This window comes from Lepus europaeus, chromosome 16, assembly GCF_033115175.1.
Source record: "Lepus europaeus isolate LE1 chromosome 16, mLepTim1.pri, whole genome shotgun sequence".
Classification (NCBI taxonomy): Eukaryota; Metazoa; Chordata; class Mammalia; order Lagomorpha; family Leporidae; genus Lepus; species Lepus europaeus.
The window spans coordinates 55531437-55556106 of NC_084842.1; the positions used below are offsets into that span (position 1 = coordinate 55531437).

The 24670-nt window shown below is 38.8% G+C and overlaps 1 protein-coding gene across 1 annotated transcript in view; it reads right to left on the minus strand.

Moving 5' to 3' along the window:
* Positions 1-24670, minus strand: part of GRXCR1 (glutaredoxin and cysteine rich domain containing 1) — a 136883-nt gene that overhangs the window by 48036 nt on the left and 64177 nt on the right. The window contains exon 2 of the mRNA XM_062213254.1: positions 13846-14088. Within this exon, the coding sequence (XP_062069238.1) occupies positions 13846-14088 (243 nt within the window). The remainder of the gene's footprint in view (positions 1-13845; positions 14089-24670) is intronic.

Consider the following 24670-nt stretch of genomic DNA (forward strand, 5'->3'; position numbering starts at 1 on the left):
CACCAAAGCACTAGTCTCAATTCGCTGCGGTTGAGTCACTACAGGACTCTGCACTGACTTGAGGAACAACGAGCAGTCCTGATGCTGCCAGAGGCCTCTGGAGCCACGGCAGTGTATGGGACACAGAGTAGACCACGTAAATCCTGTGACTGAGAGCTCTGGGCATAAGCCAGGTTCCCATGTACACACCTGACCTGAATGGGGAGACTTGGCACCCACTGCACACTGAGGATGGATCTCACAGTAGGAGAGGGGACACAGTGCAGAGTGAGCTAGTGCGCTGGATAATGCATATTCCTGGGTGGGCTGTGCTGACATCATGGGCTCACTATGGGCTGAGGCAGCTGGTTCACCGTGGCACAAAGAAAGGTGGGGACTGTGGGCACACCAGTCAGTTCCAACATCCTTTCCCCATACTCACTGTAACCAGAGGTGCTCCATCACACCCATCTTAGGAATATCTCTGCACTCTTGCCCCACCCACAAATGGTGGCCTGAGCTCCCTGGCCCCACCCTGCAGACAGCCCTGGAACTCAAGTGCAATTCTTAAGCACACCACCAAGCCCTAGAGGCACATCTCCAGGAATAAAGCCTTCAATTAAAAAAAAAAAATCCTCCAAAAGAGATAGACACAAGAGGTTCACCAGGTGTGCAGAAATCAATAGAGAAACACAAGAAGCAAGAACAAGGAAGGCAATATGACTCCCTGAAAGGAACACCGTAACACATTAATGTTGTACTATGAACAAAGGAAGAATGACAAAATGCCTGAAACAGATTTCAAAAGAATGATTTAAGGTTACTCAAAAATACAGAGAAACAGTTAAGTGAAATTAGGAAATCAGCATAAGACATGCATGAGAAACTCAACAAAGAGATAGAGATATTGAAAAAGAACCAAACAGAAATATCAGAAATGGAGTATTCAATAAGTCAAATAAAAAAATACAGTGCAAAGTGTAAACAATAAACTTGGTAAATCAGAAGAAAAAATATAATTTAGAAGAGAATTATTTTGAAATATCTCAATCAGACAAAAAAAGAAAAATTAAAAATACTGAAAATAGTGTTCAGGATTTATGGGATACCATCAAACAAACAAATATACAAGTCTTAGAAGTTCTTAAAGGAAGAGAAGAAAATGGCTTGGGAAAACTATTCAATGAAATAATAGGAGAAAATTTCTCTAATTTGGGGAAAGATAAATTCAGTACAGGAAGGACATAGAACTCCAAATAGGCATCATCAGAACAGATACCCACCACACACATTACAGTCAAACTTTCAAAGGTGAAGCATAAAGAGAATATCCTAAAATTTGCAAAAGAAACATAGCAAGTCATTTTTAAAGGAATTCCAATCAGATAGACAACAGATTTTTCTCAAGGAAAAAAAAAATCTATAATCTAGGAGAGAATAGAGAGATATAGTCCAGATTCTCAAAGGAAAAAAAAAAAAAAAAAACACTGACTCAAACTAGTACACCCAGCAAAGCTCTCATTCATCAATGAAGGTGAAACAAAGACAAGCAAAAAATTGAAAAAAATTTACCAATATGTGGGCAGCCTTATAAACAATACTTAAGTATGTGAAACCCACAAAAACAAACCAACAAAAGACAATCAGGACTATGAAAGAATGCAAAGGCAGAAAACCGCCGAGTAAAAGAGTGAAGGAGATTCAAAACATACAATACAAATATTTAGGGAAACAGCAAGTACAAATAATTGCATAACAATAATTTTGAATGTAATTAGATCAAATTCCCCAATAAAAATTACAGACTGACTGAATATATTAAAAATAAGACCCATCTACATGCTTCCCACAAGAAACACATTTCACCAGTAAAGATACACACAGATTGAAAGTGAAAGGACGTAGGGGCCGGTGCTGTAGCGCAGTGGGTTAAAGCCCTGGCCTGAAGCGCCGGCATCCCATACGGGTGCAGGTTCTAGTCCTGGCTGCTCCTCTTCTGATCCAGCTCTCTGCTATGGCCTGGGATATCAGTAGAAGATGGCCCAAGTCCTTGGGCCCCTGCACCCAAGTGGGAGACCTGGAGGAAGTGGGAGACCTGGAGGAAGCTCCTGGCTCCTGGCTTTGGATTGGCGCAGCTCCAGCCATATGGGGAGTGAACCAGTGGATGGAAGACCTCTTTCTGTCTCTACCTCTCTCTGTAACTCTGTCTTATAAAATAAATCTTTAAAAAAAAGAGAAAGTAATAGGACAGAAAAAGATATTTCATGCCAGCTAATATCAAAAATGGGCAGAAGTAGCTTATACTCATTTAAGACAAAAGAGACTTTAAGACAAAAACTGTTAAAAGAGAGAAATAAGGTCATTATGCAATGATTAAAGGGTCAGTTCAATAAGAGGATGTGATGTTAGCAAATGCATATGTTCCAAACAATACAGTATTAAGTTTTATGAAAGAAATGTTAATGAATCTAAGGGAAGACATAAACTCCAACACAGTAATAATTTGGGACTTTTACCTTGCACGTTCATCATTGAACAGATCAACCAGACAAAAAACATCAATAAAGAAATGACAGAGGCCGGCGCCGTGGCTCACTTGGCTAATCCTCTGCCTGCAGCACCGGCACCCCAGGTTCTAGTCCCGGCTGGGGCACCGGATTCTGTCCCGGTTGCTCCTCTTCCAGTCAGCTCTCTGCTGTGGCCCGGGAAGGCAGTGGAGGACGGCCCAGGTCCTTGGGCCCTGCACCAGCATGGGAGACCAGGAGGAAGCACCTGGCTCCTGGCTTCAGATCAGCACAGCGTGCTGGCTGCAGTGCGCCGGAAGACCTTTCTCTCTGTCTCTCTCTCTCTCTCTCTCACTGTCTAACTCTGCCTGTCAAAAAAAAAAAAAAAAAAGAAAAGAAAAGAAAAGACAGAGCTAATCTACACTATAGACCAAATGGACCTATTAGATACCTACAGAACATTCTATACCACCAAATACACATTGTTTTCATCAGTGGATGGAACATTCTCTAGGATAGACCACATAGTAGGCCATAAAGAAGTTTAAAAAGTAAAATCATATCGTGCATCATTTCTGACTACAATGGAGTGAGGCTGCAAATTAATACTGGCACAAAATAGACATGTAAGCCAATAGAAATAGATTAGAGACTCGAATGGCAGATGTCCTAAACAACACTCTGGCCTCAGAATCAGCCCTTAAGGCTTTCGGATCTGGCTGAAGAGCCCATGAGAGCATTGTAGGCATGGAAAGCCAAGATACCATGGAAAAGAAAAAAAGAAGAAGACCTAAATGAAAGATCTCTGTGAGTGAGATCCCAGTGGAAAGAACGGGGCCATCAAAGAAGGAGGTACCTTTCTCTGAAGGGAGGAGAGAACTTCCACTTTGACTGTGACCCTATCGGAATAAGATCAAAGTCAGCTAACCCTAAAGACTTCCATAGCCCTGGCAACTCATGACTAGAGCCTAGGGAGATTACTGACGCCATGAACAAGAGTGTCAAATTGTTAAGTCAGCAACAGGAGTCACTGTGTACTTACATCCCATGTGGGAACTGTCCTTAATGTGTTGTCTAATGTGCAGTGATGCTATAACTAGAACTGAAACAGTATTTTTACACTTTGTGTTTCTGCGTGGGTACAAACTGATGAGATCTTTACTAATTATATACTGAATCGATCTCCTGTATATAAAGATAATTGGAAATGAAAAAAAAAAAAAAAACCTGGTGTTAAATTGGAAATGGCATAGAAAATTAATTAATTTTTAAAAAAATAATATGTAGGATCTCTGCCTTTAATGTGCTGTACACTCTTATTTAATGCTATAACTAGTACTCCAACAGTATTTTTTTTTTTCACTTTGTGTTGCTATATGGGGGCAAACTGTTGAAATCGTTACCTAATTTATACTAAACTGGTCTTTTGTATATAAAGAGAATTGAAAATGAATCATGATGTGATTGGAAGGGGAGAGGGAGCGGGAAAGGGGAGGGTTGTGGGTGGGAGGGAAGTTTTGGGAGGGGGAAGCCATTGTAACCCATGAGCTGTACTTTGGAAATTTATATTCATTAAATAAAAGTTAAAAAAAAAAAGAAGAAATGAATCCATGCTTCCAAAACAAACTAATCTTTGATAAACCAGCTAAAATCACTGCCCAGAAAAAGGACAGTCTCGTCAACAAATGCTGCTAGGAAAACTGGATTTCCACATGCATAAGTCAATTGGTTTGCCACTGTGGCTTGGTAGGCTAAGCCTCCACCTGTGGCACCAGCATCCCATATTGGTGCCAGTTCATGTCTCAGCTGCTCCTCTTCTAATGTAGCTCTCTGCTATGGCCTGGGAAAGTAGTAGAAGATGGCCCAAGTGCTTGGGTTCCTGCACCCACGTAGGAGACCTGGAAGAAGCTCCTGGCTCCTGGCTTACAATCAGCCCAGCTCCAGCCATTATAGCCATTTGGGGAGTGAACCAGGAAGACCTTCCTCTCTGTCTCTCCCTCTGTCTGTAACTCTACCTCTCCAAAGAATAATAAAATTCTTAGGAAAAAAAAAAAGAATCCTACTTCATGTGCTATACAAAATTCAATTCACAATGGGTCAACGATTTAAACCTATACCCTGATATCAAATTACTAGAGGAAAACATAGGGAAACACTGAAAGAGAGAATGACCTAGGAAAACAATTATTGGATTAGGCCCCAGAAGCACAGGCAATAAAAGAAAAAAAAAAAATAGAGAAATGGGAGTGTGTCAAGCTTACAAGCTTCTACACAAAAAGAAAACGACCAACGAAGTGGAGAGGCAACCAACAGAATAGGAGAAAATATTTGTAAACTATGCATCTAATAAAGGATTAATTAACAGGATATATAAGGAAATCAAGAAAATCAACAACAATAATACGAACAATCTAGTTAGAAGAGGTATCTTAATTAATGCTCAGTAACCAATGATATTTGGAGGACAATCTAGTAAAATGGGTCTAAAATCAAGGCGATAAAGAATTAAACTTGAAAAATAGTTTGTGTGAACATTACATGAGAACTTCACCTGGTCTTCAATTCATTATGATAAAGATGTTTACAGTAAATATAAGTTCATTATTAGAGGAATGGAGGTGCTCTTCAGACAGATTGGCTCTGGAGTCTGCATGGCCTAAGGAAAATGATTAGGATATGGAGGTCCAGAAAACCACAGCATAAGATTTAAGAAAATCATGAAGAAGCAGGCCAACATTTTGTATATGCAGTTTTAGTTGTAAGAATGAGGGAACAGCTTTTCACTTGTATTTCTCCAAGCAGAACAAACAAGGTTATTGCGTAGAGAAAGTTAGAGATTTTTTTTCTCAACATAAGACAGGCCTCTCCAATATTAAAAGGGGTATGGCAATAAATTGGTTTAAACAGTAGTGAAATAGGTGCCACTAGATATGTTCAAAGATTGTTCATCCTTGGCCAGGAATGTGATAGAAAGGATTCATGTTTCTAGAGGAATGTTATAAAAGACTACATCTAAGGTTGAAAGGCAAAATTGGGATCACTGGGAAAGAAAAGCATCAAGATTTTAAATTATAAGGAAAATTGGCCAATGTGTAGTTTTTTATAACTAAGTCTGCTATTTCATGTTAGAAGAAAATATGTATTTTGTCAATTATTTTAAAATTTCATTTGTTATAAGCTCTCATTAATACATGCTAGCATTATTAACTAAAATATTAATAATGTGTCTGGCATTTAAATGAACAAGTAAAACCCTATTAAAATAATTTGGTTTAATATTCATGGCAAATTAGCAAGATTGGAGATAAAGTATCTCTAATATCCCATATATCAGCTCACATAAAACTGAATGAAATTTTACCTACATTACTGCTTGATACTAAGATTACTACCATCACCCAGAAGCTAAGATGCTGCACATCATTCTGCCCCAGGAATCAGATCACATGGACATTAGGGGCTAAATGTGGGCTCAAAATCCCACTCTATCCATTTATCCTCTCTTGACTCATTAATGCAGCCCCTCCTAATTCTCTTTATACTCTCCATCTCTTTCTATCCAAAAACCCTTACAAGCAAGCTAGATTAAGCTGTATCTTTATACCAACAAAAGTTTACTGAGTAGATGCTGTGAGATTTTATACTTCATATTTAATTTGCAAAGTATCCAATGTCATATGAATTGTATTATTTTCCTCTAGAGAAATTAAACTTCTTCAGTGACTATAACCAGTAAGAGAAAGAAAACCCTTGAACCGAGACCTGTCTGCCTCCACTTCACTTACAGTCACACACTTAGCTGGTCTATTATTAGATAAGATCAATACTCTAGAGGTAGATTTGAATGTTCAGAGTACCCTCCTCCCACCCAGATCTCTGATCAAGGAAATAATCAAAAAAGAACAAAGATAATGTTCAAAGAAGAAAAGAAGAAAGGAAAAAAATCTAAAGTTTATAAAATCCATAATTAAATGCAGAAAATTCAAAATGAGCTATGATAGTACTTATGATGAAGTAGGTCACAATACTGGATGAAATCTTCAAAGACAACTAAGTGGGAGTAACTACATTAGAAATCATCTCCAAAGTAAGCTTTTTAATGGGAGATAGTTATCTAGGGATAAACTTTCAGAACATTCTGATATTTAATGAAATATACATGTACATGATGAAATGGCCTATTTCGTTTATCAGATTTTCAAACCATATGACCCCAAAACTTCAAAATCACTTCTTGGCATGTAAGTAATACATATTTTTAAGATATTTAAGACAATAGTTTCAAAATCTAAAAAAAATTAACTTTTATTATTTATGTAAACTCTTGCCTTTTGATCTCCTTGACTCTCATATCTAGCTCCTCAACTCATGGAATCTATCAGCCTCTGCTTGGGTTCCATTTTGGAGTAGGCAGCTTGGAAAAGTTTTCATGACAATAGGCATGGATACCCACAGGGCACACCTTATCTTTCCCTTGCCTCGCAGAGGTTATAATTTACTGTTGTCTGTTACCATGGAAACTCTTATTTAAAAATGATTGCTAATCAAAGTGAGATACAATTGGTCTAATTTTCAAGCAGGAGGCCAAGATGGCTAGAGATCATAGAACAGTGTACAAGAGAGGAAAGAGCTTCACAGATAACTCATAGAGCTGAGCAGAAGGCTAAGCTTGGGCCGGCGCCGCGGCTCACTAGGCTAATCCTCCGCCTTGCGGCGCCGGCACACTGGGTTCTAGTCCCAGTCAGGGCACCGGATTCTGTCCTGGTTGCCCCTCTTCCAGGCCAGCTCTCTGCTGTGGCCAGGGAATGCAGTGGAGGATGGCCCAAGTCCTTGGGCCCTGCACCCCATGGGAGACCAGGAGAAGCACCTGGCTCCTGCCATCGGATCAGCGCGGTGCGCCGGCCGCAGCGCACCTACCGCAGCGGCCATTGGAGGGTGAACCAACGGAAAAAGGAAGAGCTTTCTCTCTGTCTCTCTCACTGTCCACTCTGCCTGTCAAAAAAAATAAAAAATAAAAAAAAAAAGAAGGCTAAGCTTGGACACTCAGCAGAACACTGATGAGTACATTCATGTGAGAAAGCTACTCCAGAACAAGAAAATAACTACCCGAACGGATTAAAGAGGACAGCCTGAAATTGTACCTGTCTGCACCAACAAGACTTGAAACCTTTATAATTATTGGGGTACTGGATAAAGTACTCCCAAGTTCTTGATACTGAACTGAAAAGCAACTAGCATTAAACTAAACATTGCTCTGGCACTGTTTAAAATATCTTAAAACCCAACAGATCAAACTGTTTCAAGATAATTTTATCTAATCAAAATCAAAAGAATACTTACAGAACTACAAAATAACCCAACAAGTAACATTTTTCCCAAAAAGGTAAAATTTTAAAAAGTAGCAACCAATAAAAATTACCAAGTAAATAATAAAAATAGAAAAATATGACTCATAATTATGAAGAAAAACCAATGAATTAAAACTAACCTACAATTGACACAGACATTAGAACTGTCAGTTAAGGACATAAAAACAGTTGTTATGCCAGCATCATTCTGATATTCAGAATGCAAGAATATCTGATAAAAGACTAACAACCAAAATACACAAAGAACTTTTAAAATTTAACAATAATACAAACAACTCCCCTCTAAAATTTAGACCAAAGTCCTTAAAAGACATCTCATCAAATAGGATACACACATGGCAAATAAGCACATGAAAAGATGTTCCACATCGTATGCTATTAGGGAAATGTAAATTAAAACAACAAAGAGAAACCACCACACATCTATGAGAATGATGAAAATCCAGCACATTGACAACATCATACATCACTAGGGATGTGGAACAACAGGAAATCTCATTCATTGCAGGAAATATGGGAGAAAGTTTGTCAGTTGCCTGTAACATTAAATACAGGCTTCCAAAATTGATTAAAAACTGTAGACCGACTGATCCAAGAACTTCAATGAACACTAAGCACAAGAAACAAAAAGAACTAAACCAAGATTTAAGATAATCCAATCCAGGCTGGCGCCACAGCTCAATGGGCTAATCCTCCGCCTGCGGCGCTGGCACCCCTGGTTCTAGTCCCGGTCAGGGTGCTGGATTCTGTCCGGTTGCTCCTCTTTCTGTCCAGCTCTCTGCTGTGGCCTGGGTGTGCGGTGGAGGATGGCCCAAGTGCTTGAGCCCTGCACCTGCATGGGAGACCAGGAGGAAGCACCTGGCTCCTGGCTTCGGATCAGCACAGCGCGCCAGCGGTAGCGGCCATTTGGGGGGTGAACCAACAGAAAAAAGGAAGACCTTTCTCTCTGTTTCTCTCTCTCACTGTCCACTCTGCCTGTCAAAAAAAAAAAAAGATAATCCAATCCAGTGATAAAGAGAAAATTATTAAAAGCAAGTCAACGTGACATATATAAGAGACATTGTATACAGTGGACAAAGATAAAGATGAGGGTAGGGGCTTGCGCTGTGCTGTAGCAGGTGAGGCCAGCATCTGCAGTGCCAGTGTTCCATGTGGGCACTAATTCCGTCCTGGCTGCTCCACTTGAGATCCCACTCTCTGCTGTGGCCTGGGAGGGCAGTGAGGAAATCCCAGGTTCTTCAGCCTCTGCACCTGCATGGGAGTTCCAGAGGAGGCTCCTGGCTCCTGGCTGCAGATTGGCCCAACTCTAGCCTATTATGGCCATTTGGGGAGTGAAACAGCAGATGTAAGACCTCTTTCTCTTTTCTGCCTCTCTGAAACTCTGCCTTTCAAATAAATAATTAAATCTTTAATAAACATGACAGCAGATTTTTCATCAGAAATAATGCAAGAGAGAAGACAGAAGAGTAGCTCTAAATTATTGAAAGAAAAAAACTTTCAACGTAAAATTCTACAGCCATCAAAAATATATTTTAAAAAATGAAGTAAAACCATTTTCAGAAATAGAAGATGAGTGAATTCATGTACAGCAAACTTATACTGCAATAATAAAGTATAAGAAGACTTTCAGATGAAAGAAAAATAATATAGACATAGAGATACAAATCAAGGAATAAAGACCTCCAGAAATTAAAATTCCAGAAGATATAATACTTCCAAACTCATTGTATGAAGTCAAAATCAGCCTTCTACCAAAATCAGACCAAAAAATTACAAGAACAGAAAACTGTAGTAGCAGAAAGATCAACAGTTGGGACTTGGGATAGAGATAGTGGCTAATTGCCAAATGACTGAGGATCTTTTAGAGGTTATGGAAATTCCAAATGTGTTGAATGTGCTGATGTTCTCAAGACTGTCAAAACTCATTGAATTGTATCATTCAAATGAGTACAATTATACCTTGATTGAAGAAAATAAAAAATAAAAAGAGCATATCCCACGGTTACCGTAGTTGGGCTCAGACAATCAGCAATCCAATTTCCTTCCTGAATGTTTTCCTGCACTGTAAATGCTAGACAATGAAAAAGTCCATTTTCCACACTTCCCCATGGTTAATGTTTGACTTATTTAGTAATAGCTCATCATAGACACTCACTTGAGATTTTACTTAGGAACAGAATTATGGTGAAAGAAGGGCCAAGGTCAGAGGATGCTGCCTGATGGTATAAACACAGACAGCAGTGAGTCTGGAGTTGCCTGCTTCGTGGTTATGGCAGAAGATCCCCTGTGGGCCCATTTCTGCTGGGAAGTTTTGTGACCAGAACTTAGAGATGTGCATAATGTCTGTATTTCTATAAGTTAACTGAGCTCAATAATAACAGAACAAAACAGTACTTTAAATAGATATTGAATTATCAACCAGTTTTACCCCCATACAAGCTAGTCAGCTAGTTTGAGTCCACCCAGATCTATGGTCCTTCTATTTTTCTCTCTTTGTGAGAGACTCCATTTAGATTCCTTCCATGTTTTATAGCTCAAGTCCAATGTGGTTTGTGGATTCCCACTGTAGAGTTTTATGGTTGGTGTAGATAAATTATATTTCTAACCTATTTCCTATTATAATTTCTAAAATCATTCATGTCCAAATTATTGAAACACAATATTTCTGAATAAAAATTTTGAAGTGAAAAGAACAGTTGCCTTCATTAAGTCCCAAGCTGAATTTTATCTTTTTCCCCCCTAATGGAACATCTCAGAGTAACACAGAATTGCCTTCTCAAGTAATTTCTTTCCATTGACTGTTTCATTGCTTCCATCTTCAGTCTTTCACATGGTTGGAGAAGGATATTATGAAGAAACAGAGCATAGTCTCCTTCTCAATTCTTCTGTCTTGCTGGTTGAACTCTATTTCACTTAAATGAAGACAACTGAATTCTTCCAGCTGGTGCCTGCCCTATCTCCTTGTCTTCTCCAGTCTGCCTCCATATGCCTCTCTTTCTGTCTCCATCCACTGCATTTTCTAGCAGTCTGTTTCTCTATTCCTCTGTCTCTCTCCTTAAAGAAAGCTGTATTTCACAGATGATTTGTGCATCTTGATTTGTTTCTCACCCATCTAAATTTAAACTAAATCTATCACTTTCATGCAACTGTTTTAAAATACCACAGATGTTAAGGAATTATCCACATCAGCTTCTTTCCTGCCTTAAAAATTATGTTTCACCATGTGCCAAAACCCAGCAGAGGGCATCCTTCCATTTCAGATGCATGAATAGTTCATGAAAAAGGCTCTACAATTCCCACAATGTATTCCATTTATAATTGTGGATTGGAATTTAAATGAAGGAGCTATTGTAGTGGGAGAGGAATTTGTTATATAAGTTGTTCTGGAGTGTTTGCCATTTTCAATTACAGACTCAGAAGTAACTCTCATTCTATAAGAAAAAAAGAGAAGGGACAATTCTTTTTTCTGGATTCTCTCCAAGTTTAGAGCATTACCTTCAAATTACAGAAGCAGCAAGGCAGCACCTGCGCCATGCTTCCTTTACTAAGCCACCATTTCTAAGCTACCAAGAAAGTGATCACAGAGAAAAAGCAATTGAGAAAGAAGCATGCCTTCTACTTCATTTATCTGTTGTCCTCTCTTTCTATCCCTCCAACTGAAAAACAAATAATAGGACAGGTATCATAGCCTGTTGTATTGTCTCAGAAGTAGGAAGAAGATAAGCAGTTTGGCTTATGGATGGGGAAATGCATGGTTAAAAGAAATGTGTCATGTGGTGCCAACTGTATACCTCTGTGAGCAAGCAGTGGCTCAATAATTTTAATTGTCAGTTTCACAGAAGTTGGTAGTTCACAATTGGAAATATCTCACATTGTTAGAATTTTCTCCAAATTAAAAACTAAATGTGCATGGTCATTCAAGTCATGTTCTCCTTGATGTAGTTGACTTTCACAGATCCCTTCTTTAGGAAGAGAGGGACACAGAAGATGAAGCAATATAGCATAATTGATATATCCAGTCAATGCATATTCATTTGAGCACATTCTTTGTCCCAAGCCCTGTTCTTAATGCAAAGACTGCATCAGCAAACAGCAAAAGATCTCTCCCTTCAAGATGAGATGCCAGAAAGCAAGGGTCAGGGGTGTCAGAACAGACATAACTTTGACTCCTGCCTCTGTAACAGCCAGTTTTGTCACTTGGAGCAAAGAAATGAAAGTTTCTGTTTTGAAATGCAGAGATAATAATTGCTACTATTTATTTAAAAATGACTTGTTCCAGGTACAGGAACATGTATTATTGTATAAAATCCATACAGTTAGCCTATAAGCTAAGTTCCAGTCTCATTCTTATTTTACAAATAAGGAAACCAAGTCATAGAGGCACATGACAATTACCAGAGTAGGGGGTTGAAACAAGGCCACCTGACTCCAGTGCTTGCCTCAACTGGTATGCCCTACAAGAGTTGATGTCTATGGGTATTCTGAGTGTAGGATGAGACATCAGGTGTAAAGCTAAGAGTGCACTACAGTAGTACTACAATTATTATTGTTATCTCTATTAATACTGTCATTGTGGTCCTTTTCTGCGAACCAAGAATATTTAAGTAGATCTTTTGAGAGAGAGACAGAAAAACAAAGAAACAAAAATAACAAGCCCATCTACTGATTCACTTGCTAATGCCAGCAATGGTCTGGGCTGGGCATGGCCAACGAAGAGGGGTGGGGCTCGGAACTCAATCCAAGTCCCCCATGTCAGTGGCAGGAACCCAATTACTCAAGCCATCACCAATCCCTCCCAGAATTTGCACCATCAAGAAGCTTCAATTAGGAGGTGGAACTTGTGGTGGAACCCAGGCACCCTGATATGAGACGCAGATGCCAAAAGCCTGCCCCAAGAGTATATGTTGAACTATACTGTAAAAAAGAGGATCAATATTTCCAAATTTCTTTACTTCGGGATGTAGTCTTATGCCCAACTCTGGCAAAATGTAAGATTGCATAACAACATAGATACTGAATTTACAGCTTCTCCACATTTATCTTTCCATGAGATGACAGGCTGCCTCTAACAGCTATGGCTGGAGATATGATATTAGAACACAGATCCCCTGAAAGAAAACATGAGAATCTCATGCTATGGATTTTTCTAACATCCCCTGAAAGCTGACGGTTAAGGCCAAGGTTAGACAAAACAACTCCAAGTATCTATCTGCTGTTTGACAGCCTCTTTGTTCTGTGGCAAGTGATCAAGCGGGCAGCTCCAGAGATCAACAGGTTGAGGGTACCCCTTGGCTCCTATCTCTCACCCTTTCCAAGTGCACTCTCCAGAGCCCTTTCCTTGGGCTTTTTTCCCAAGCATGTTCATAGATCAATGGGGGTTAATTACACCAAAAGTATCAGTCAAAGAGACATGAAACAGGCATGCTTTGTTGTTGTTCTGGGGTTTCTCTCTGCTTACTCTGGCCTGAATTTATGTCTCATACTGCTGCATTATCAAAATCAAGAAAACTTTTCAACAACAGATAGATAAAATGCTGGCTCCAGGTCCCATGTCTTATTGATTTCATTTCAAGACTGTCATCTTAGGTTCATTAGGTAGGAAACAAACTGTTCGATAATGGGCTATAAAAGAATTCACAAATGTATGTCTTGTAAATATTCCATTTTTCTTCCTTGTACTAAAAAGAGCAGTTTTTATTCTGTGTGTCAAGCTTCACTAGGCAAAACTCAAGTCAACTGAACATGTTTAAAAGGGATTCGTATTTGAAAAGGAGTTTCATGCCGATACGCTCCACTGCACTTCAGCAAGGATGAGCCCTATGGAAGGGCATTGTTTGGGATAAGAATCAATGCTTCATTCTCTTTAATTTGACCTCCCAAAATGGTGTCTCAGTAGTTATGGTGCAAGTTACCACATCATAATGGCTTATAGATTTATGCCAGCAATGGTTAGGTTTCATAAAAGAGGAGAGTGTACACAACAGAGTACTCACCCCAAGATAATGGCCATCAATGAACACAACAGGGAGAGAAGGAGCTTCGGAGACTCGACGGCATCGCTCATCTAACTCTTTTCCATATTCACCATTCAGAGCAATGTTTTTCTCTTCAAATTTTACTCGATGGTTTTGGAAGATCTTTCTAACGAGTTCACATCTTTCGAAGGTTGTCCTTACCACACGCAGGCAAGTGGTATAAATCACTACACGGTCAAACTCTAGGTCAGCCGAAGGTTGCTGAAAAGAAAACATTGTAGTGTAAATACATGTGCTTTTACCTTTTTACTCATTATTTTAAGGCAACTAATGAGTTTTAGAAATGTCATACATTAAATACATGCAATGAAAGTTGAATGAGCACTTCATTTATCAATTCTAATATGTGTCTTTTTAAAGTTAAAACATCTGCAATTGGGATAAAGCTAACAGTCAGTGTAATTGAAATGGCATTTTTTTTTCCCTTCACAGTAGCATATCAAATAATGTTATATCTTTAAATCAATGATGTCTCAAATGGGACGCCATGTGGTAAAATAATGAATGTTTGAAATATTTTCTTTGATTTTGTGGACATTGTTTAGTTACTGTATCTGCCTCTTGAACACAAAGTAAAATATGCTATACAAAAGTAAAGGTGAGTATTTAACCAGTTGAAAATTCTTCTACTTATAAATTTAGCAAATAATATGTCTTTAGAGTCACAATTTCCCAGGAATAGCAAACTCTACAGCATGGGATTTTTCTGAACTCTAGATAGCACAACGTATATTGTTGACTGACAGAGATCCAGCATACCCTGAGCAGGTTCTGCCACAAGGAATAAAAGGTGGAATGTCCTAGAATGGCAGTTCATGGAAGCCAACATCCAAGTGAGCATGAAAAGGAAACAAGAAGTCAGACACTGGGGAAGTGTCAAAACCAAGGTGACAGTGGTGAGAATCTTTTCCTGTTTTCTGCTAAATCAAAAATCAGTCGCTGGTTTCCTGGAAAGTCCTGGCCAACACTACAGGTGTGCATGAAAGACCACACCAGACAGGTCCTGACATCAACAGGAAAGCTCCTCTTCTTCCTTATCCCAGTCTTACCTGAAGGAGATCGAACAGGACACAACTATACCATAAGACAAAGGTCTTCAAAGGGTTATCGAAGTTAAAAACACAACCACACAATTTTTAAATTCCCTGTGACATCAAAACCTTGATTGGAAACCATTCCAGGCAAGTAAATGTTAAAAACAGTGAGTAGGGCACTAAGCTTCATTGCTTTATGTTGAAATCAGCCCACTGTGTTGCAAGCCAAATAGATAGAGAGAAATACATACACCATGAACATGTCAAGAGCATGGCCTCCTCTCCAAAGAGAGGGTGATTGTTCCTTGATAAAATAGGAAACAGATGGAAGAATCATTCTTCCTTCAACACAGTGTAAAGGTTGATTTTTGAAAACAAGAGGCCTGGAATGACCAAGAGGTACAAAAAATGTTAAGGCAGGTCAGGAGTAAAGGAGATATTGGGGAAGGCAACAAAAGTAGCATCTCTGAGAGGAAAGCCTTACAGAGCTTTAGGCAATGGTTGGCTTGCAGGCATATGACTCCACTGTTGTCAGATGTGATTATTTTATGTAGCAGACTAAGATCTATATTTTTATAGGTGAGTTTCTGATGTCTATATGGTAACACCTCATTATAAATGTTTTAAAAGAGTGGACCAATGTGTCCTGAAAGCTAAATATGACATAAACTTGCGAATTTACCACCATTAAAATAGAAAGAAGCTGGGCTTGGATATCAGATATATCCGGCCTCTGCCAGGGCCACATGTGGTGTCCTTGGAAAGTTAATAAGCTACTAAACTTCAGTTTCCTCATCTGTAAAATGTGATAATAATAGCTACCTTATGGTGTACTGAGGATATTAAGCAAGAGTGAATGTGAAAACAGTTAGTGTGGGACTGACAACATAGTACTCTTCTAACTTACACAGAGAAAAATATTATCATGGAATTTTTTAAGATAAAACCAAACAAATATAAGTCAGAAAAATTGGGGTAATTAATGACAGAAGAGAGAATTGTTACTTGCTTTAGACTCACAAGAATTCATCTTTAGGGGGAATAGCTAAATTTGCAGGAGTCTGGCTCTTCTTCATGTTCACAGCAAGGCAGAGCAACTCACTGCAGATGTGACAGCTTTTGGAAGAGCGCCAGAGTTCTCCTTTCTCTAATCATATTATCTGTGTAATTATGTGTAGTTCCTTGGGCTGCAAAAGCTGTTTTAACCATAGTTAGTTCTACCAGAATGTTCTACTTCTTTCAACAGCTACATTTACTTTTGAAATATTTGATAAAAAATACTTCTTCCCCATTGCATAGAAACAGGAAAGCTTTATTGGACTAGTCTGTTGCCACATTAGCCACCTCACTTGGGATTCTCTCTGATCACAGAACAACCCTATCACCACTTCCCTAAGTCTATAAGCCATATGCATTTAAAGCATAGTAATAAGATACACTCCTATCAGGTGACCCAGCTGGATGCCACCTCGGGTATCATAGCAAAGACATCCCTTTATCTGTTCTTGAAGAGGAGCTTTACCTGGAATGAGCTGATCTCTGAGAATGCTGGGTATTAAAATATATTCGAGAGCCTTTGAAAATTCCCAAATTCCATGGCAAGGGTTTACCAATTAAATGAGAATCAACAGAGGTAGGACCTCAGAATTAGGATTTTTTTTTTTTTAAAGCTCCTATGATGATTCTATTGTGCAGCCAAGTTGTGCTACTGGTTAGAAATACAAAATCCTAGGCCTCATCAGATTCACTGATGCAGAATTCACATTTTAACAAGTTTATAAAATTCCCTCAGGAATTTGGATACACACTACATATTTTTAATTGTATATATTTAAGGTATACAATGTAATGTTTTCATTTATATATACTTAGTAAAATGATTACTACAGTGAAGCAAATTAACATATTCATTTCACACAGCTAACATTTTTGTAATAAAAGCATCTAAAACCCACTTGTTAGCAAATTTCTAGTACACAACACAATATTATTAATTTAAATCTCATGCTGTGCACTAGATATCTGAATATATTCATGCTATATAGCTGTAACTTTGCACCCTTTGACCAAGATCTCCCTATCCCCCTCAACAACCACTCTTGCCACTGGAAACAACCATTCTACTTTATTTCTGTATATTCAAGTTTTTTTTTATATTCCACATATGAGATCATACCATATTTTTATTTGCATGTCCAATTATTTTAGTTAGCATGATGCCCTCTAGCTTCATTCATGTTATAACAAGCAGTGTTTTTAGGCTACTTTCCTTTTTAGGGATGAGTAATATTCTATTTTATATACCATAATTTCTTTCCCATTTATGCGTCAATGGACACTTAAGTTGCATCCTTATCTTGGCTATGTGAATAATACTTAATAAATATACAGATACAGATTTGTTTAAAAAATGGTTATTTCATTTCCTTTGGGTATTTCCCAGAAGAGTGATTATTAAATCATGGCTGTTCAATTTTTCAAAACTTTAGAGACATACATACTGTTTTCCATAAAGGCTGCACCAATCTACAATCCTAGAAACTGTGCATAATCATTCCCTTTTCTTCACATCCTTGCTGATTTGCTATCTTTCACCTTTTAAAAAAATATTTATTTATTTGAAAGTAAGGATTACAGAAAAAGAAGGAGACACAAGAAGAGATATCTTCCATCTGCTGGTTCACTCCCCAAATGGCCACAATGGCTAGGACTGAGCCAGGCTGAAGCCAGGCACAAGGTGCAGTGGCCTAAGCACTTGGGCAGTATTATGCTGCTTTCCCAGGTACATCGGCAGGGACCTGGATGAGAAATGGAGCAACCAGGGCTGAAGCCGGTGCTCACATGGGATGCCAACGCTGCAGATGATGGCTTAACCTTAGCACTTTACCATAGCACTGCCCCAATTGTTCATCTTTTTGATAGTAGAGATTCTAGCATGTATATGATCTCACTATGGTTTTGATATTCATTTCCCTGATAATTAGTGATTTTAGTGTTATTTTGTATGCCTGTGAGCTATTCATATGTCTTCTTTGGAGAAATGTCCATTCAGGTTCTTTGACCATTTTTCAATTGGGTTATTTAAATTTCTTTGCCATTGATTTATGAGAGCTCTTTATGTACTTAGGATATTAACCCTTCGTCCAATATATGAGTCATAAATATTTTCTCCCAATACATTGACTGCTTCTACATTTTGTTGATTGTTTCTTTTTCTGTGCAAAAGCTTTTTAGTTTGGTATAACCCAATTTTTTGAATTTTCCTTTTGTTGGCTGACCTTTCAGTGAGTTATCCAAAAATTCCTTGTTAAACAAGGTCAATATCAAGGACATTCCCCTATATTTTTTTCTAGAAGTTTTACAATTTCTTGGGCTGGTGCCTCAGCTCACTAAGCTAATCCTCCGCCTGCGGTGCCGGTACCCCAGGTTCTAGTCCTGGTCGGGGTGTCGGATTCTGTCCTAGTTGCTACTCTTCCAGTCCAGCTCTCTGCTATGGCCCGGGAAGGCAGTGGAGGATGGCCCAAGTGCTTGGGCCCTGCACCCACATGGGAGACCAGGAGGAAGCACCTGGTTCCTGGCTTCTGATCGGCACAGTGCGCTAGCTGTAATGGCCATTTGGAGGGTGAACCAACGGAAGGAACACCTTTCTCTCTGCCTCTCTCTCTCACTGTCTAACTCTGCCTAGCAATTAAAAAATAAAAAAAAAAAAGAAGAAGAAGAAGTTTTACAATTCCTGGTGTTCAATTTAGGCTTTATCCCATTTTGATTTTTTTTTTTTTTTTTTGCCAGGCAGTTGGACAGTGAGAGAGAGAGACAGAGAGAGAGTTATAGACAATGAGAGAGAGACAGAGTTAAAGGTCTTCCTTCCATTGGTTCACTCCCCTAATGGCCGCTATGGCCAGCACTGCGCCAATCTGAAGCCAGGAGCCGGGTACTTCCTCCCGGTCTCCCATGCGGGTGCAGGGACCCAAGCACTTGGGCCATCCTCCACTGCACTCCCGGGCCACAGCAGAGAGCTGGACTGGAAGAGGAGCAAATGAGATTAGTACCCGGCGCCCCAACTGGGACTAGAACCCTGGGTGCTGGTACCACAGGCAGAGGATTAGCCTAGTGAGCCACAGTGCCAGCCCCCATTTTGATTTGGTTATTGCATATCAATAAGATAAGGGTCCAATCATTTTATGAAGACTACTATTCCCTTTTGTGTCTTCTCAGTGTCCTTGTCAAAAATAAAGCAGCCACATATGGTTGTATAAAGGATTTCTTTGTCTTTATTCTCTATTCTATTCTATTGGCCTGTGTGTCTGTTCTTATACCAGTACCACACTGTTTTGATCAGTACTGTTTTCTGATACAATTTGAAATAATAATGAAGTGCAATGTTTCCAAATAGGTTTTGTTTTTCAAAGGTTGTTTTGGCTGCTCACAGTCTGTTGTGGTGCCACTTGAATTTTTTAGAATGTTTTTCTATTTCTGTGAAAATTGTCATTGGAATTTTGATAGAGATATCTATATATAGCTTTGGGTAATATGAACATTTTAATAATAATGATTCTTCCTTTGCACAAACATAGCATATCTTCCTATTTATTTATATCTTTAATTTATTTCATCAATGTTTTATAGCTTTTCATCTAAAGATTTTCCATATCTTTATTTAAATTACTCCTAAGAATTCTGAGGGTTTTTTGATGCTATAATAAATGAAATTGCTTCCTTGATTTCTGTTACTGATCAACCATTATTAACATAATGAAATACAATCAATTTTTGTTATTGATTTTATATACTGTCATTGTAATGAATACATTTATTAGTTGTTCTGTTTTTAGTGATGTGTTTAGAGTTTTGTACATATAGGATTATGTCATCTACAAACAGAGATAATTTTATTTCTTCCCTTACAAGTATGATACCTTTTATTTTCCATTCTCATATCTTTTCCTGGCTAAGATTTCCAATACTGTGTTATATTAAAAGTTGTAACAGTGGACAACTTATACCAGTTACGATATTAGCTGTGGGCTTTTCATGAATGGCCTTTATTATTCTTAAGAAATTTCCTTTGGTATTGTATCTTGTAAAAATTTTTATATGAAAGGATGTTGTACTGTATGCACACTATATTTTGAGAAACTCCATTGTAATCGCATAGACAGCTTGAAAGATAAACAGGGTTTATATTTTTTTCAAAGTAAGTGCTAGTCATTCATTCAGTCATTAGAATGTTTGCCAAACACAACACAAGGCAATAGGACTATAATGGTGTATAAACAATACAATTCTCTATCAACATGCAGCTCATAGCTTGAAGTAATAAAAAATAAAAAATTTGAATAAGGATAGCATTACTAACTGTTAGGTACTATGAAGAAATGTGCAAGTAGTTAGGAGAACATGTTTAAGAGGAATCTTCTCTTGTCTTAGAAGTCAAGAAAGAATTTTCTGAAATTAGAGTTCAATTTAAAAGGATAAGCAGGAATTAATAAAAAATTAACTAGGTAGAGAAAGATGTTAGAAGTATTACATGTAAGTGCCAAGACCTTGAGATGGGAGGAAGAGGGCATGTTTGAAAGTCTTTGAAGGTCATTTCCTCAAATACAAAGAGGGAAAAATAGAATAGTACTAAATTATTCTGGACAGGTATGCAGGGTTGATACATGTTGTATTTTATAGCCACTTCAAAGATCTAGGGCCTTTAACCTAAGAGCAATGGGAAATCTCTCAAGGCTTTTAGGGAGGATGAGAGGAGTTTTACTGAATCAGTTTTGCACTTTAAAAAAATGAGTGGCGAAAGGCCAGTTCACATACTTGTCCAAGATGTACACTGTACAAGCCTAGGGAGTGCCATTAGTAGTACAGTCTAAATAAATGGTTCCCCCAGGGTTATGTAGTTCATATTTTGAGCAATAATACGCCGAATCATTGCCAGCTTTCTTGGTCTGAGGCCTGAGATTTCACTGAGGGCAAATTTGAATGGGAAATATGGTTATATATTAGAATAAGCAATTAAGTAAAATGTTCTTTAAAAACAGATGCGATTGCACAATTTTTTGCTATGGTTTGGAAGTAGGTCTTCCTAGAGGTACTGATAGGTAGGATTATTTTCCCAAGGGGTTTTCCAGTTTTATACTATGAATGCTAAATTGTATTGCCCTTGGCAAAAAAAAAAAAAAAAAAAAAAAAATTCTACATTTGCTTCATTTATTTCTTTCAACAGATTTGTTAAAGCATCCAGCCAGAAATCTAAAAATAGCCTCTCAGGCTCACTGTCCCTCTTCTCCCTTACTGTGGGTTACCATGGGGATAACGTCATGAAGGATGGAAGCTTCGCAGACAGCCCAGAGAAGCCACTGGGATCTGTTGCTCGCTGGTCCTATGTGCTGGCCTTGATAGTAATAAGGGCCATTTTTCTTCCCTGAACACTAAAAGGTGCATCTTAGGGATGCCTGGAAGGCTCATAACAGCCTGCAGCAAACGCAAATGCTCTGGAAAGGGATGGGAATGGCTGTAAAGGAGACCAGCAGGTCAACAAAGAGCCGACCAGTGTCCCGGCTGACACTGCAGTGAAACAGTAAGCACTTGAGTCACTTGCTCATCTTGGGACAATTCTGGAGCCTGTGCAGCCACTGGAACTGTTCCTGGAATTAGGCCAAAAACCGGTCCCCTCACAGGGTCAGCACGGCGTGGGGTTAGTCTCTGGAGCAGAAGCAAAGCCAGTGAGTTATTCAGCTTCCATTCAAGCCCTTGATTATTCAGCCTGGCACTGGTTTGACAGAGGCTCCTCAAATGGTGCCCTGGCCCAGGGGTATTCCTAAACCATCAGGGACCAAATAACTCCAGGAATCCCTGTTGTAAGCAAAGATTTTAGTGAAACAAATAAAACACTTTCAACTGTCCATGGTAGACATACTGCTGCATAATAAGTTTACATTCATTTAATTGTCACATAGCTTCCATGATATTCCTGCTGTATGCATAGACAGGGAAACCAGGCTCCAAGAGGATCAGGGCCATCAACAAGATGACAGAGCTGAAATTCAACAAAGCTAGAAAACGAGAGCCCAGGAGCACACCCTTCCGGCCTACCCTCACCTTAGCCAAGCTGAGACTCTGACGCACAATGTTGTCTTGCCACGCCATCCCCAGTATCAAGTTGTTGGTAAATCACAAAGAGCCATAGACCACTCACTGCTGCTGAGATAGGGGCTGTGATTTCAGAAGTTTGCCTCTACCAAACTACACTCCCACACTTAGCAATAAGCTACTTCACACAAGGGCCACTTTAAACTTTGTTATTATTATTTTTTTAAGTCTAAAAAAGATTCTTTTGGGGTGGGCAAGATATAGAGATTCTTTTACTTGTCCCAGAAGGCAGAGACAAAGCAATTGGCTCCGAGTCAGGAGACAAACTGGGTCAAGGCCCGGATTACTGGATGATCAGGCAACAGGCCGACCTGGCTCGAGGAACAGTGATTTTTGAATTGCAGGCACAAGCCAGCAGAATCAGGGCTGTGGGCCTTTGCAAAGCACAGGCTTCTGCCTTGGTCTCAGATCACCTCTTGAATTCTCATTCTTGCACTTAACATGATTTGAAAACTCACTTTATCCATACCAGCTTTCTTCTTTAGCTTATTTTCCTACATCTACTTCCATTCTAATCACACACGACACCTCTTTTTGGTCCTGAAGGTGAATGGTGATTCTCAGTGAAGCAGTTTCCTTCCCACACTTTGACCACAAAACACTGTTTCAACCTGAAAGTGAAGTGTGGAACTCTGAGGGGAATTTATGCATTCCCTCTGTAAAACCAAATGATCAGAATAATTATGTTTATTGAATGATTACTGCACATTTATATGCAGCTCTATGGACTAAAAACAACTTTCACTGTAACCACCAATAAGGATTACTATCTAGATTTTAAAGATGAGGAAATTATGGCTTGAATATAAACTTAAGGTACTCAAATAACTCTGGGAACCTGAGTAACAGTAGAACCTGAATGTGGTCCTGCCTAACTCTATGCTCTTTCCCCAGGAAGATACAAACAACCAAGGACCACATTGTTCTAGAACTGAGTGGTGTGTCCCACCATGAGAGGAGCTGTCACATGGACAATTCTAGAAACTCCATTGCTCACCCCTCTGCTGCTTTCTTATCTCTGATTAAATGTCACCCACTTCCCTCCGCAGACCTTCCTGCATTACCCCCTGTAAAACAGTGTCCCAACCCTCTCACCTGAGTCTTTCGTGTTCAGTATCTGGTACAGCTGGACATTAAATTATGCTTACTGATTCACTGTCTAACCCTATCAATAAAATATAGCCCCTCTAGAGCAGAGGCTTAGTTTACTTCACTCAGTCTAAGAACCCAGAATACAACTTAGCACGTAATAGGTACTCAATTAAAATTATTAAAATTGTCTGGCCCTTTCCCCCGATACACTTGATTAGAACCTGTTTGAACTGCCCTCTTAGTGACTGAATAGTCTTGGACCAGTTACTTAACCTCTGTAAGTTTCAATTCTTATCTGTAAAATAGGAACACTAATGCCTACGTCATGGGAATTCACAAAAATTAAATGATTTAATGAATGGAAACACTTTAACATGTACTGATGAACAAGTAACACTCAGGGAATGGTATTTTTTATTTTGAACATACTCATCATTATCAATTGTTATTGATACATGGTACCAACACCACGATTATTACTAAGAAAATGTCCAGATCCATACCTGTCATCACTCTTAAACTTGAATGAAAAAGTTTAACCTCACAAATATCATAAAGGAAATCTCTTTTGAAATGAGTTGCCATTTATCTTTGTTTGGTATTCACACCAATTCCGAGAGTGAAAACAATAGTTGCTCCCTTTGTGGTATAAAAACAAAATGCATGATCATCATCTTCGCCTGCAAGGATTTCTGTAGAGAGAGCTTTAATCTCAGTTATTTATTTAGGGGTTACCTATTTGTCCAAATTCGTTATGAATTGGCCTAGACATAAACTGAAACATCAATGAATCTAATGAATCCTCCACACCAAAAACAAGTTTGTTTGTTTTTTCTTAATAAAAATAACTTGAGACAATGATGCTTTTATGTACACCTGAGTTAGCAGAAGTTAATTTGTCTCCTCTCACCACGCAAACCATAGAAGGGGGTTTTAGTTCTGCCAGTTCTGCATTATGTAATTACAGGAAGACTTTACATGAAAAAAATCTAGATATTCATCTTCTTTTCAACAGTAAGAAATCTAGAAAAACTAATTTTTTTTCATGCCTCAACAGAATCAACAATTAGAGCATGGCAGCCCTGAGTGGCACAAAGCTCTTGATGCCACATTTCATTCACCAACAACATCTGCATCACTTATTAGATTCATGTTTGTGATGTGGCATGTAGACTGGTGTGTCCATGTCAACACATTATAGGGGGAAAAACTGAGACCCACAGAGTTTAATTATTTGAATTAAACTTTTCTCTAGGAAACAACATAGTCAATGGAAAGAAAAATCCATCTTGAGCCATTGCTTTAACACTTAGTTACTATGATGGTTAATTTTATTTGTCAACTTGACTGGGCCAAGGGATGCCCAGATAATCTGATTGAACATTATTTCTGGGTGTCTCTGGGAAGATGTTTCTAGAAGACAATAGCATTTGAATTGAAATTAACATTTGAGAGCAGACAGCCCACCCTGGTGCAAGGAGGACCACCCAGTCTGGTGGTGATGGGGACAG